General features: G+C 37.2%; 1 protein-coding gene across 3 annotated transcripts in view; it reads right to left on the bottom strand.

The window, feature by feature from the left end:
* Positions 1-16,134, bottom strand: part of rev1 (REV1 DNA directed polymerase) — a 100,806-nt gene that overhangs the window by 14,450 nt on the left and 70,222 nt on the right. For all 3 annotated transcript variants that reach the window (XR_011886582.1, XM_072263274.1, XM_072263275.1), the window contains exons 15-21: positions 15,012-15,114; positions 11,845-12,007; positions 6,340-6,518; positions 3,640-3,873; positions 3,439-3,520; positions 1,548-1,735; positions 896-1,052 (exon numbers count right to left, since the gene is read on the bottom strand). Coding sequence is in view for 2 of the 3 variants with exons in the window: in XM_072263274.1 (XP_072119375.1) it covers positions 896-1,052; positions 1,548-1,735; positions 3,439-3,520; positions 3,640-3,873; positions 6,340-6,518; positions 11,845-12,007; positions 15,012-15,114 (1,106 nt within the window). In the remaining variant the exon portion in view is untranslated. The remainder of the gene's footprint in view (positions 1-895; positions 1,053-1,547; positions 1,736-3,438; positions 3,521-3,639; positions 3,874-6,339; positions 6,519-11,844; positions 12,008-15,011; positions 15,115-16,134) is intronic.

The following is a 16,134-nucleotide window of genomic DNA, read 5'->3' as shown; positions in this document are numbered from 1 at the left end:
CACCCTGTTAAGGAGAGAGGTCAGAGGAGAATGACCAGGCAGGTTCAAACTGACAGGAAGGCGACAGTAACTCACGTAAACACCTGTTACGAGAGCAGTGTGCAGAAGAGCATCTCTGAATACGTAACACATCAAACTTTGAAGTGAACTTTGAACATTGGAGTGGAGTACAACTCTGATAATCTGACATCACTGGGACTTCAGTGGTGATGAAAAGGTAGACTTTTTCCCTCGAGAATTGAGAAACTTTGGCGTTCTTTTCCTCAAAGCCTGTGGTACCAGAACTATTCAATACTTTCAAGGTAAAGTTAATAATAGGCATCTGTTAGTCTCATGAGACAATAGATTTGCGCCTTGGTAGGTTTCCAGGGCGCAAGCCTGGGCAAGGTTGTATGGAAGACTGGCAGTTGCCCATGCTGCAAGTCTCCCCTCTCCACGCCACCAATGTTGTCCAAGGGAAGGGCATTGGGACCCATACAGCTTGGCACCGGTGTCGTCACAGAGCAATGTGTGGTTAAGTGCCTTGCTCAAGGACACACACGCTGCCTCAGCCAAGCCTCCAACTAGCGACCTTCAAATCACTAGACGAACGCCTTAAGCACTTGGCCACGCGCCAACACTGGTAAAGTTAAACAGATTTGCAATAAGCAAAGGAGCCAGATGTTACCATGGCTAGTCAGGATTGCAGAACGAAAGTTGCAATTAGATCAGCCCTGATATCATTAAATGGTGAAGCAGACTGGAAGGACTGATTGGCCTAATCCCACTCCTCACAAGTTTGTGTTCTAGGAGCTACCACATTCTTATTCAGTAACAATTTACATCTCATGAATCAAGTTATGATGTCAAACATAAAAAGGATTATGTCAAGGTACTACTATTATTTTAGACATACCTCCAATTGTTGTAACCCATTCTTTTAGAAGTGATTTTACATCTTTCAGTTCGTAGGCTCCGGCAAGGTTAGCCCTCAGGTACACTGAGTCAGCACAGGTATCATGCTGTGGGGATGCGATAGCCTGATGATCAGATGTGGAAGCCACAGGATCACTCTGTAAGCAAATAAAAATTTGTCAATTTGATTAAGTTAAGCAATTGATACATTCTAAGACAGAATGTTGGCTGAAGAACAGGATGACTAGAGCAAGGGTAGGACCAATCAGGGATAAAGGATGAAATGCAATTTGAGTCAGGGGAGAGGTCCTTAATGAGTACGTTCTTCAGCATTTACCTGAGACGGACTTTGATGACTGTAAGGTCGAATAGAACAGCGTAAACGTGCTGGAACATGTTGGTTAAGAAAGAGGATATACTGGAAATTTTGAAAAGCATTAGTGTAGATAAATTTCTGGGGCCAGACAGGATACATGAATACTTCTTGAAAATATAGACAAAACTGCCAGTCAGACTATCATGAAGATAAAGGAATAGAACAGATTTTAGCAGTTTTATGTGCAAATTATCTATGTTAAAATAAAATATTCAGCAAGTTCAAAACTAAACACAATTTACTACTGAACCAGAGTTAGTGTACAGCACAATATTACCTGATTTTTTTCTTTGCCTTGGTGTTCATGTCGAATCAAGTCAGGCAGTACTTTAAGTGGACTGACCATTAACTTATTTTTAAGAGGACTTAGAGCTTTAATAGGACTGGTATGATTCTTCTTTTTAAACCGTTTCTTTGATTTTTCAGGAAGAGGATTCTTCAACTGTAGTAACTGACTTTTCAGGCCTAAAACAGTAAGAAATTGTATTTTATATCTTTAAGTACCACTCAAGTCACACCAAAAGCTTCAAGTTCCATTCAATTTCTTCCTACTGCCTAACATACCCTACCATCTAAAATTCCTGACATGCCCTACCATCTAAGCAAATCACAACAATGAATAATTATTTTGCTTCCTTATCATTTTCTAGACCATCATCTACCACATCCTTCAGTTATGAAACTAAATGAAAGGTGGGTTGAATAACCAAATTACATTCTCTGTGTAGGCTCTCATATACAAGGATGTCCCTTGAGTAAAGCAATGGATTGTGACTGCCATCTGGAACTGTATACCAAGAAGATGACCCAAAGAAAAAAAAATCTCCCTTCCAATGTGCCCCAGAGGCACCTCTGAATCTCTTTGCAGCTTCATAGCTTGGATCAGGAAACCTAAATAGAAGAAGGGATGGCCCCACGTGTAAATACCGTCAACACAGCTATCAGAAATATTTAATACTGCTTAAACTGTCACATACAATTCAATAATTTTTCCCGTAATCATAACCAGTTTTATTAACTATAAGTAAAAATATAAAGATACAGCCATATAGCAAGAAAAATATAGAAAGAAATATAGTAAGCTGCTTATACTATGAAATGTCACTCAAATGACAACTAGTTAAAAAAAGATAAAAAGGAGGTAAACTTCAGATGCTAACTATTTCATTGTTAGATCTCAACTAAACAAAATGCTAGCAATACACATGGATATTTAGGTTAATGCATTCCTGGCATGTTTTCTTCAATTGTTAGGTAGTTGTTTAAAGATGTAGAAGAGTAATAAAGTAGCTTTCATAACTACTGACAAGTTGTTCCAATCTGCAAATTATATTGATTTGGTTCTTTCTCCTGCGAATGATAGGTAGTTCGATTATCTGTGAATAGTAGATTGTAATGTTTCAAAAATAAAATTAATACAAATGTGTTCATATCTTTTTGAATGCATGCTCCTTAGACTTGGACCTGGGTCAACAGCAAGCCAAAGTGGGAAGTGGTAATCTACCCATCACATGTTCCCTTACATAGCCAATAATATTTCAAGTTTCTGTATATACATTCACAGACCACATAAACTTTATTAAATTAGATTATATGAATGAATGTACACATACATTTATGTTTGGTAACAGAGATGACAAATGTCACTTTATAATCTCCTTGCACCTTACTTCATTTGAAATGTCATTGATTTCTCCCTTGTGTTTACCCATTTATAGATTCTATTCAATGAAGGTAAAAATGTTATCTATCTATCTACATATTTATTTATTTAGCGACAGTGCGAAAAAGGCCCTTCTGGCCTTTTGAGCTACGCCGCCCAGCAACTCCCAATTTAACCCTAACCTAATCATGGGACAAATTATAATGACCAATTAACCTACTAACTGGAAAGTTTTTGGACTGTGAGAGGAAACCAGAGCACTCGGGAGAAAAAACGCATTCCATAGAGTACATAAACACTCCTTACAGATGATGTTGGAATTTAATTCCGACGCCCCGAGCTGTAATAGCGTTGCACTAACAGCTCTGCTACCATGATGCCTCAAATTACATTTATGTAAAATTACATCTTAGCCTGGCAGCATTGAAAAAAAAGAAATCTGAATATTAAGAGATTGTATTAGGATTGATATTATCAAAGAATCTGGTTTTATTAGTATTCTCACCTTGTCGATGTTTTTGATCATAAGCAGTTTTTAGTTCTTCTTGTACATCAAGGGGAAGAGCAGCGAAAACCTCAGGATCAACCTAAAAACAAAATATCCTGAATACTAAATCCTATTTACAAGAAGATGATTTGGTCATTTTGTGTAAACTTTTCTTAAGATTTACACAGAAATGAAGTACAATAACAACAGGCATTTTACCTGTGAAAAAGCTGGGAGGGCTACTATCATTCCAGCAGCATTGCTTGTTTCCTGAGCTCCTGGTAACTCAAGGATCAGTGTCCCCATTGTTGCAGGCACATGTCCTGTGGCAATGCCTCTCATTGACTCTTTGATACGGATGTCAGTAAAACTGGGCTGCTGTCGAGCAGAGAACGCCTGCTCCACCTGCTCTCTTATATCTGGAGGAAGTGCTGCCAAAACGGTAGGATCTATCTAAAAAAAGGAAAACCATCATATTATTCTCTTAAAAATGTTTGTATGAGCTCATTCTCTGAAAGGTTTAGTTTTCACATTATTGATACATCAACTACCTAGTAGCTGTGATACCAGTGTACATGGATAAAATCTAAAAGCAATGATAAACCAGACATAAATGAGTTTGTGAAAGAAAAATGGAAGGCTATGTGGGAGGGATGAGTTAGATTCATCTTGGAATAGCTTAAAGGGTCAGCACAACATTGTGTACTGAAGGGCCTGTACTGTGTAAATTCTACAAATTTCTCAAAGCTTTACAGTATGTCAAGAATAAAGCACTTACTTTAAGTACTCAAACAGAAAAATATGCACTTCTCTTTTAAAATTGTCATTACATTGACACTGACTACATAATTTAATGTCCAAATATAAAAAACTATATTAATAATTTACCATTCTTCAAAATACAATATTTTGATATTGTGTATGTATATATAGTTGAAATTCCATCTGACTTCCAGTGTAAAAGGTATACAGGTACATACAGAATACTGAAAAGGTAATTCCTTAAGTAGAAGGGTTAACTTATACAAGAAACTGAATGACCATATCAATTTGCTGAGAGATTCACTAATCTGGTTTCAAAGTAGGCTAGTACATTTTGCCTCAGTATCTCTCAGAATGTCAGGGAAGGTTCCTCCCTCGCATAACTCTCTGGTAACCCACGTTGAAAGTGTGTGAAAGAGGGTGTCAGATATGGAAATAGGTAAGAATCAGAATCAGGTTTATTAACACCAGCACATGTCATGAAATTTGTTAATATAGAAGAAGAAAAATGATAATAATAAATGAGAGTTTAATATTTTGCTGTGCTTTTTTTCAAGGTTCACAGATGAGCAGTAGTCACTTGGGCAAGGTACTAGAGGAGGTTTTAATGGAAACTAGTCTGTTTCAGACAAGAAAGAGAAAAAAAAGATAGTGAAATTTAGAAAAAGGAAAAAGTATTTTTGACAAACACTACAAAAATGAGTTGGAACTTAGCTTCAATCCATTTTTCAGTAGGTAAAGTACCAAAAATTAGAATTACAATGCATTTTTCCAGAACAATGAACTCTCAAGAAACAAAAGATGAAACCATTACATAAAAAAATCTACTGCTTGAATCTTTCCTGAATGGATATCTTTATTACCATCTACACTTCATCACTTCAGGTTCACGTGTTAAATTAAAAGTACTGAAACTGAGAGAAAAAAATATGGTCAATTCCAGTCTCTGAAAAAGTATTAGTGTTTTAACCAATAAATTATCAATGAGGTTCCTGAACTCTTCTCAAAGTTCAAAAAGTTGGGAGAACCAAAAATGTTACCTTACTAAACATTTTAATAAATATTATATCTGTGCATTGAAGAATCCATCTGTGGAATTGATCTGCATGGATCCCAGTGTTCCTCAAGAATTATAGAAGTTTAAATAGGAGGTGAAAATCTTACATTACAATAAATTCAGCAATGTATGCCATTTATACCACAGCATCAATTCTTAAGTTACTAATATATCACAAACAACAGACCTGTTCTTCTCTGAAGTTATTGTCCAGGGAAAGGTTGAGATAACGATTAAGCTGTATTAAGACTGCTGGGAGCAGATATTGATAACTTTTTGAAACAATATTTCAAATACAGATGTAGCCCCCCCCCCCCCCCGCCCCGGCTGGCCACCCACAGGGTCACTCGGCTCACTGTCGTCTAGGAAAACAGCCCTCGGCCCCGCCAAACTGGGTAATAGTTTGTGTGGATGCTGTGTGAGGTACCCCACCCCGCCCAAGTAACAGACAATACACCAGATGCAGTTAAACGATTTACAGTTTATAGATATTACTGGAACTATGTAATTAAGAGAGAATAAAATATAAAAGGAAAATAAAAGGCGCCACACTTATCAAAGTTCAATCTCTTCGTGCACAAAACAGTTGGAGCTCAAGGATCTTCTTCTTCACCCTGCGACCGCTCGGACCACCTCGACCGGCCGCCTGGGACCAACAACGGTGGTCGACCAGACGCTCCACCCTAGTCCATCTCCGTCTCCTCGCCAAACGCCCTCCTCGGGGTCCGACCCCGTTAGCGGACATCACAGCACCTTCTCCATCCTTTGTCTCGCTCTCCCGCCTTCTGCCCCAAAACCCCGCACATACAGTATCTTCAAATACACCAAAACCACAACAACTATCCCAATTGGTTAATAGCACCCTCTTTTCACACTCTAAAACAAAACAAGCTGCTAGCGCAAACTTTCTCAGCGTTTAACACAACAAAGCCTCATTCCCCAGATTAACGTAACAAAGATGCCATTTTAATTAGCCTCCACAGTAACATAAAAGTCGAAACCCCCTTACACAGACATAAATTAAAACCTGAGACCAGCTTATTCAATAAGCCATTATGTTGTTGTTGAAGATGCCGAAATAACAAATATCTACACATTACCTGAGAAGGAGATGGCACTTCAATATTAACATCAGCTACATTCCTATGGATGGGTGTGTTCTCAGAGGTACGTATTCCATCAGATTTTAACAAAGTTTCTGATTTACTGATATTTGTACTAGATGAAAGCAATGGAGAGTGTCCACTTGTTGGTGTCTTTTTTCTCAAGGAATCAGAGTCTGTAAATACATGTAACAAAATACAGCAAAGTGAGTGTGAAATAAATAAATATTGTACATGATAGTTATGTACAACTGACAAGTGTGAAAAGCAACAGCATTTAATACCTTATAGTTTCTACAGATGGTTGCACAATGGCCTCAAGAAGATGTTCCTACCTTCTGTTAAGTAAAATGGAAGGTTAAACAGAATAAACTACTTTTGTTTATATTATCTGCAAACATTTTTCTTATAAAGCCCAGTGAGATAGAAATGAAAATCCATAAATATATTACATTTCTACCACAAATATAAAACGTAAATCAAAAGAACTACAGAATAGAATTACTCTCTATTCAAAGATACTTCATTTTCAGTTTTACGGTGTAAAACTAGGAATAGACAGTATGGGACAGCATTTAAGTGGGGAGAGTGAATGATGATGCAAATAGGCAGGAACGTAGAAATGTTAATTGGGAATGAATGAATGTACTCAGGGAGATGCCCAATGGAAATGTTTGGTTGACAAGAGATGTGCAATATCTAGTCAAAAGAAGAAAGAAGCACTCTTAGTTTAGAAAGCAAGGACCAGACAGGGATTTTGAGAATTAGAAGTTAGCGAGGAAGGAGCTTAAAAGTGGACAGGAGAGGTAGAAGGGAACATGAGAAGGATTGATGAGTAGCATTAAGAAAAACCCCAAGGTGCTCTATATGTATGAGAAGAACAGGAGGATGACAAGAGTCAGGGTAGGAATGATCAGAGATGAAAGAGGATACATGTGCCTGGAGTCAGAGGAGATAGAGGAGGTCCTTAATGTATAAGGGACATTGACAAACATGAGGTCATTGTAGAACAGGCTAATATGATGGAACATGTTAACATTAAGTAACAGGATGTGCTAGAACTTTTGAAAACCATAAAGACAGGTTAGTCCCCAGGGCCAGACAGGATATACCCAAGGCTACTAAGGGAAGCAAAGGAAGAGACTACTGTGCCTATGTCAATGATCTTTGTGTCCTCACTGGTCACAGGAGTAGTGCCAGAGGGTTGGAGGGTGGCAAATGTTATTCCTTTGTTCAAAGAACGTAATGGGGTAACCCTGGGAATTATAGACCATCGAGTCTTATGTCAATGATGGGCAAACTATTAGAGAGGACTCTTAGATACAGGATTTATGAGCATTTGGAGAAACACAATCTGATTAGAGATAGTCAACATGGCTTTGAGAGGGGCAGGTTGTATCACGAACCTGATTTAATTTTTTGAGGAAGTGACAAAACATATTAATGAAGGGTGTGTGTGTGTGAGTGTGTATATATATATATATATATATATATATATATATATATATAGTGTATATTAAGGCATTTGACAAGGTTTCCCATACCTCATTCAAAAATCCAGGTGTGGGATCCAAGGAAACCTAGCTGTGTGGATTTAGAATTGGCTTGCCCACAGAAAACAGAGAGTGATTGTAAATGGAGTTCATTCTGCCTGAAGGTTGGTGACCATTGGTGTTCCAAAGCAATCTGTTCTGGGACTCCTGCTCTTTGAGATTTCTTATAAATGACTTGGATGAGGAAATGGAAAGCTGGGATTAGTAAATTTCCAGATGACATGAGGCTGGGGGTGTTGTGGATAGTGTAGAAAATTGTTGTAGGTTACAATGGGAGATTGATAAAATACAGACATGGGCTGAGAAATGGCAGATGGAGCTCAATCCAGAAATGTTCGAAATGATTCACTTTGGGAGGTTGAACTTAAGGGCAGAATACAAGGTTAACAGCAGGATTCTCAGTAGTGTGGAGGAACGCAGCGTTTTTGGTGTTCAAATCCACAGATCCCACAAAAATACAGCCAAGTTGATAGGGCGATTAAGAAGGTATGTGGTGTGTTGGCCTTCATTATTGGGGGATTGAGTTCAAGAGCCGCAAGGTAATATTGCAGTTGTATAAAACTCTGGTTAGCTCAGTTCAGTTTATTGTGTTCAGATCTGGTCATCTCATTATAGGAAGGACATGGAAGTTTTAGAGAGGGTGCAAAGGAGATTTACCAAGATGCTACTGGGATTAGAGGGCATGTCTTATGAGAATAGATTGAGCGAGCTAGGACTTTTCTCTTTGGAGAGGATGAGAGGTGACTTCATAAAGGTTCACAAGATAGTAAGAGGCATTGATAGAGTGGACAGCCAGAGACTTTTTCCCAGGGTGGAAGTGGTTAATATAAGGAGGCATAACTTTAATGCATTTGCTAGGGAGTACAGGGGGATGTTAGAGGTAGTTGTTTTTTTTTAAAAAGAGAGTGGTAGTGCATGGAATGCGCTTCCCAGGGGTTGTGGTAGAGCTAGATACATTAGGGACATTTAAAAGACTCTTAGATAGGCACACGGATTAAGGAAAAATGGAAGGCTATGTGGGACGGAGGGTAAGATTGGTGTTCAAACAAGTTAATGGGTTGGTACAACATTGGGGGCTGAACAGCCTGTACTGTTTGTGTTTGAAGTACTAACATTGTTTCAATACAGCAGCCTTTCAAATGCCAATTTTGAAACCTGACTTGTCCAGTGAGTGCCACACATTCACTCAACAGACGACATATAATGTTGAGAATTTTACTTTCATTGGAATTGAAATCATCTCATCTTACCTTTTTCAAAGTCACAACATTTTGTAGTTAGGAAAAACAACAGAAATATGATATATTTTGGCTTCAATTAAATAAAGTTAATGCCGTAAGGAAAGTGTAAGACAAAGAAACATAATTTAAGAATTAGATATGCTCACAAGATTCGAGACTAACAAAACTGAGTCGGTATTGTACTCTTTACTTTGGGAAACTTTAAAAGCTTACTTGAGGGGTCAAATAATATCCTATACTTCACATGCCAATAAAGAGCGTAGGAAGGAAATGCAAGTGTTATTGCAATCTATTTTGGACCTGGAGAGAAAATACTCTGAGGCACCCACTGCGGAATTATATAAAAGCCGGGTTGATTTGCAAGCAAAGTTTAATCTTCTATCTACAAACCTATCAGAACAATTAATTCTTAAGACACGTGGCCTCTATTATGAATATGGTGACAAGGCGAGCCGGCTTATGGCTCATCGGTTGAAACGTCAAGCTGCACCATGACTTACTCCCCAGATAACAGACACGCACCAGAACTTGACAAGCAATCCAAAAGAGATTAATAACATCTTTGCAACTTTTTATTCCTCTCTGTATGCCTCAGAGTTCCCCTCAGATAAAACAAATAAGGAATGTTTTTTAGATAATTTGGAAATACCAACTCTTGAACCAGAGGAGATGGAGAACCTAGATTGGGCTCTTGGGCAGGAAGAGATTAATAATGCCATTATGGCTATGCAGAGTGGTAAGTCCCCAGGTCCTGATGGTTATTCAATAGAATTTTATAAGAAATTTAAGGATAAGCTCATACCGGTCCTTCTAGGAATCTTTGGAGAATGGCTCCTTACCCCCTTCTCTTTCACAAGCAGCTATTTCACTACTTCTTAAAAAGGACAAGGACCCGACTCAATGTGGATCATATCGCCCCATCTCACTTTTGAATGTAGATGTGAAAATTTTGGCTAAAGTGCTTGCATGTCATTTAGAACGTCCCCTTCCCAAGATAATTTCAGATGATCAAACAGGTTTTATTAAAAATCGCAATTCTTTTTTTAATATCCATTGACTGGCTGATGTGGTTTATTCACCCAGTGATTCTCCAAGTCCAGAAGTTGTTATCTCCTTGGACGCGGAGAAGGCGTTTGATAGAGTGGAGTGGGTATACTTGTTTAGTGTTTTGGAGAAATTTGGATTTGGCAAAATATTTATAGCTTGGGTTAAGCTATTATACCACTCGCCTTTAGCATGTATACAGACAAATTATTTTCGATCTGACTATTTCCCATTAACATGTGGCACTCGCCAAGGCTGCCCATTGTCCCCTCTTCTTTTTGCAATTGCAATTGAGCCTCTTTCTATTGCACTTAAGTCAACTACATTATTTCAAGGTGTTAGAAAAGGGGACATGGAACACTGTGTTTCCCTATATGCTGATGACCTCTTACTTTATGTTAGCGACCCTGCAGGTAGTAGTCCTGCTATTGTGTCATTATTAGGTCATTTTGGAGCCTTCCTTGGCTATAAACTGAACTTTCAAAAAAGCAAATGCTTTCCCATTATAACTTGGCCCTACAGATCCGACAGGAATCTTTGCCTTTTCCTTTATCTCAAGATGGTTTTGTATACCTAGGAATACATATTACTCGCTCTTTTACATCTCTTTTTGAAGCTAACTACAGGCCTCAAGTTAGCCAAATGAAGGCTAATTTCGAGAGATGGCGCAGTTTACCCCTTACTATAGCTGGGAGAATTCAGTCAGTGAAAATGAGTACACTTCCTAGATTTCTTTATTTGTTTCAGTGTTTGCCAGTTTTCTTATCTAAGTTATTTTTTAAATCAGTCGACCAAGCTATAACCTCCTTTATTTGGGAAAATAAGGTCCCAAGGGTTAATAAGCACACTCTCCAAAGAGGTCGTGACGTAGGTGGAATGGGTCTTCCCAGCTTTATTCATTATTACTGGGCATCGAACATTCAAAAAGTATTATTTTGGCTCCACCAGCCAGATATAATCTGGTGCCTGCTTGAGTCACGGTCTTGCCACTCCTCATCTCTCCCAGCTTTGGTGTATTCTTCCTTACCATTGAAATCCTCTCAATTCACATCTAACCCGGTCGTGCTCTCCACCCTCAAAATTTTTAATCAATTTCGCTGCCACTATAAATTCATATCAGCTTCAGTTTTGGGCCCCATTCATAAAAACCATTTATTTCCTCCCTCCACATTCGATTCAGCTTTCAGACAATGGGGTTTGAACGGTGTTATGCGCATTAAGGATTTGTATACTGATAACATATTTGATAGTTTTGATAACCTGCGTGGTAAGTATGGCCTTAGGCATAATCATTTTTTTAAATACTTGCAGATTTGCCACTTTGTCAAGGAGTAGCAGAATAACATTTTACACAAGTCTTCAGTATGCAATTGTCATACAGAAATCACACTTCAGAAAAGCTGAATTGTAGAACAAACAGGCAAAAGAATGGCAGTTGGAAGGCTCTCTGCCTACTTCCATGTGGTCTTTCACACATTATATTTTCTCCCCATATTTGCTCAATGTTAACATTCACTGCAATTTTGCAACACAAGCTTTCTTCACCCTATCCCCTTTTCCTCCAATCCATCTCATCACTAACATTTTCTGTTATTCAAATGACCCTCCTTCCTCTTCTCTCAACTTTTTCTATGGTGGGAGTCACCAAGTTTCAATTTGCTAACCTTCTGAAAGCCTGGGTTCCACAGCTTTCTTTGATCTTGATTTCTGAAACAGATCTGTCTTTGGACACGATAACCCACCAGCAGAGTTACTTCGTATAAATGAAGAGAAGGAATTAAGTGAAGCTTTGGTATCCGGGATTAACTGATTCATCTGAATTCCAACCTAAAGAAAAGTGAAAAAAAAATTAGACTTCATTCAAATACATCTTTATATGATTATAATAATGTTATATTTTTATTCACACTTTAGTTTAACTGCATCACATTTATTGTGCAGTTCCAAGAATATTTCACAATTATTCAATGTACTCAAATATTGGAGCTTCATACAGCAGTGCAACTTATAACTGGGGGAATAGCATACCAAATAATGCCACAAATTGCATGAATAAAATAAAGTGTTTTATACAGAGCTGTCCAAGCTGTGTCATATTGAATTATCTGAAAGCTTGAATATAATGTAGCTCCATTTGTTCTAGATAAAGAAGCAATTTACATTTAATACTTAGAATCTGAGACATTACTTATTAGAACGTGTTTAAAAACCTCTGCACTCACATTCTAATGTCCTGTCGTTATTATATACCAAAGTTACAGTACTGTCCAAAGTCTTAGGCACATATATATAGCTAAGTAACCCAAGACTTATGCATAGTATCGTAGTAAATTTTATGTAATGCTCTGTACTGCTGCTGCTGCAAAAAAGTCAAGACGTGTGAGTGATAATAAATCTGATTTTAATATGGCTCTCTATTGTGGACTGAGAGGCAGGGAGAGGGAATTGTAGCTGGGAAAAGGAGAAGGGAGAAGGGAGGGAGTGAAAAGCACCAAAGAGGTGTTCTGTAATGATCAATAAACCAATTGTCTGGAACCAAATGACGTACCTTGGTGTCTTAGGACTGGGTGTGACTGCATCTCACCACCACACATCTCTGGCACTCCTTCTCTGCCACCTGTCCCACACCCCTCCCATGGCACTCCACCCTTACCATTCCCAACATCTTTTATTCCCACCAGATGTACAGACTTGCTCTCTGCTGCACATTGACAAATACAACACAGTGCAAAAGACTGAGGTACCCTAGCTATAAATATGTACACAACTTTTGCACAGTGGTATATGTATTTTAATAATTTTTCAGTAATTAATATCAATGATTTCCCTTAGTAATATCAAAATTCAAGCTGTCGGCTAAGTTATTTTTTTCTTTCCTGGCTTGCTGCTCCTTTTTTCATGATGCAGTTTATTGTCAATAATCTTTAAAACGCAAATACAACTGTTACTTTCAATTTAATTAAGTTATAAATAAGTTATTTTTCTTCAAAAGATTACAACTTTCCAAATGAAATTAGAAAAGTCACTCCTTAGCATTAAACATTAAACTTGAACCACCAAAACAGAAAGAGATGGCTTAGAGAAAGGGTGCCACATTTAAATTAGATAGAATTGTTGTACCACCTATTATTAAAGAACTCTCATCAAAAATTTGATTGAAGTTCACTGATCTGAAACATAAGAGTAACAGATGCTAGGGTCTGAAGCAAAATATAAATAGCTGCATGAACTCAGCTGGTCAGGCAGACTCAACCAATCGACGTTACAGGTCGAGATTCTATATCAGGACTGACAGTGTAAAAGGTGTCAGAATATTAACCATTTTGTTCTTTTTTCCAACAGCTGACTGACAGTATTTCCCAGCATTTGCTGTGTTAACACATTATACATTTTGATACCATTACTTCCAAGTTGGTTCAATTTAATCTCTAAATTTTTAAATCCCAAAACTAATACTTCAGCCTGCTACTTTCACTCACTTTAAGATTCACCTTTGAGCTGCCTGTTTGTATTAGACCATAAACTATAAGAGCAGAAGTAGGCCATTTGGCCCATTGAGTCTCCGCCAAGTCTAACCTCACAGCTTCTACCCCTAATTTAACTTTTGCTGCTGTAACAAGGCATGTAATTAAATGGATTTCTTAGAGTTATGCTTTTTGAGCAAAAATAAATGATAAACAGACAAAAAAAATTTAAAGGTACATTAAAACACTGAACAATTATTATATTACATTAACACATCAACTCTACTATTTACAAAGCAAAGTTAAATACTAACAGGACTGTGACATTGCTTGGTTCCCTTAATACTCTGAGTTGGAAATATCTTATAATTCTTTCACCTTCAATATAATACTCTACCTAACTGCAACAAAAGAATGCCTTAACATTTCAGGAAAGTACCTTATGTAATTTTCAGTTTTTTTGCCAGAAAGGACAATTTCACACTTTTCCACATTATACTGCACTTGCCAAATTTTTGCCCACTCACATAATCTATGCATATTCTGTGTCCTCTTCACGACTTATTTTCCAACCTATCTTTGTGTCACTTATATTTCATGATTTTGAACACCTCAACTAAATTTCCTCTTAGCCTTCTCTGCACTGAGAATAATCATTGCATCTCCAATTTCACCATATAACTAAAGTGTCTAATCATGGAACTTATTTCAGAAAATCTATTTTGCCTTCTCTCAAAGACTTTGAAATTGCTTCCAATGTGATACCAAGAACTAAAAATGGTACATGAAATAGACACATTTCCTTTTAAAATATGCTATTTTAACACAATTTCATCTTGCTTGAAGCCTGGGAACCTGGTAACTGACTGCCAATTGTTGGTCGTTTCATCACTTTTCTGCATTCAGAGTTCAAAGTAAATTTATTATCAAAGAACATACATGTCACCATATACTACTCTGAAATCCATTTTCTTGTGGACATTCACAGTAGATACAAAGAATCACAACTGAATCAATGGAAAACTACACAAGAGAGTAGACAAAAGACCAGTGCAAAAGACAACAAATTGAGCAAATAGAAAAACAAAATAATAAATACATAAATAAATAAATAGCATTGAGAACATTAGCTGTGGGGTCCTTGAAAGTGAGTCCATGGGTTGTGGAATCAGCCAGTGAGTGAAGTTATCCACTCTGGTTCAGGAGCCTGATGGTTAAGGGGTAATAACTTTAAACCTGGTGGTGTGGGACCTACATCACACAGATTCAACTGAAGAATATCAAAATAGTTTGTTTTTAATTTTTCATGGTGGCATTCAAGTTCGTAACTTGCAGCGATCAATTTTAATCATTAATTTTTAACTTACCCCTCTCATATCTGTCACATTCAGCTTCATCATATGGAACATGTTCAGTACTTCTCTGCTAATTATTTTTGCACTGCAAGTTGCATGATCTAAAGTCACACTTCTGCAGAATCAAAATTTGGAGACAGTTAAGCTGACAACAATGAAAGTAGGAAAGAAATGTTAAAAAACTGCAAAGTGCTTTATGCAAAAATGAACTTGCTTGAATTTGATCTGATTGCATAAACCACTAAAGCAGATTCTAAACAAATGCACAGAATTAGATGAGGGTATCTGATGAAATATAATTGATTATTTCTCCTTATTCTCTTTCACATTTCAGTTATTAGTTCACAAACAAGAAAGATCCTCAATAATGCAAACACAAGGAGCCTTAAAATTGGGATGTTATGTCGTGTTCATGGAGCATCAAACAATTTTTAAGTTCAACGTGTTTTGAAAGTGAAGAAACATAGAAGAAACTAACATCAAAAATACAGCAAATACTTTAAAATCTTTTTCAACATTTTTTGAGCTGACTGTAGTGCTATAGACAGATGACAGAAATAAAAATTGATTTCTTTAGCTGGCACTGGTAAATACAGAAAATGAAAAACCAGAGGGTTCAACAAAATAAAGACATGAACAAGACAAAACAGAGTGCTAATGAGTGATGTCGGCCAATAGAAGTCTGTTAGTGTAAATTTTGGTTATTTGTCCCATATCATAATGCCACTGGATGAATAACCAAAGTCTCTGCTATAAATATTAAACTGGTCCCTTTAGCTTTTATGTAAAAGAAAACCTGCTGTTTCATGTAGAGCCTGGAAGTTGACCCTTTCTTTAGCAATTGTCAGGATGCAGCCCAGGACAACATTCCTAAAGCAACCACCAAGAATAGCCAATAAATGCAAGCTTACTGACATCAGTAGCATATAAAATATTATAGGTAGTACAAAAATAAGAGAAATGCTGTTCAGCTCCTGTTACCATATTTATTATATTTCAATTATCTTCTTTTATTATATACAAAATAAAATGCATTTAAAAAGTTAAATTTAAGCAATTTAATGTTACACAAATTTAAGCAAATTTTGAGATTAAAGGGATATGTAATAGTGTATTCAAAATCCATATCTTACTG

This window comes from Mobula birostris, chromosome 7, assembly GCF_030028105.1.
Source record: "Mobula birostris isolate sMobBir1 chromosome 7, sMobBir1.hap1, whole genome shotgun sequence".
Classification (NCBI taxonomy): domain Eukaryota; kingdom Metazoa; phylum Chordata; class Chondrichthyes; order Myliobatiformes; family Myliobatidae; genus Mobula; species Mobula birostris.
This window is presented reverse-complemented; position numbering and strand designations above follow the sequence as displayed.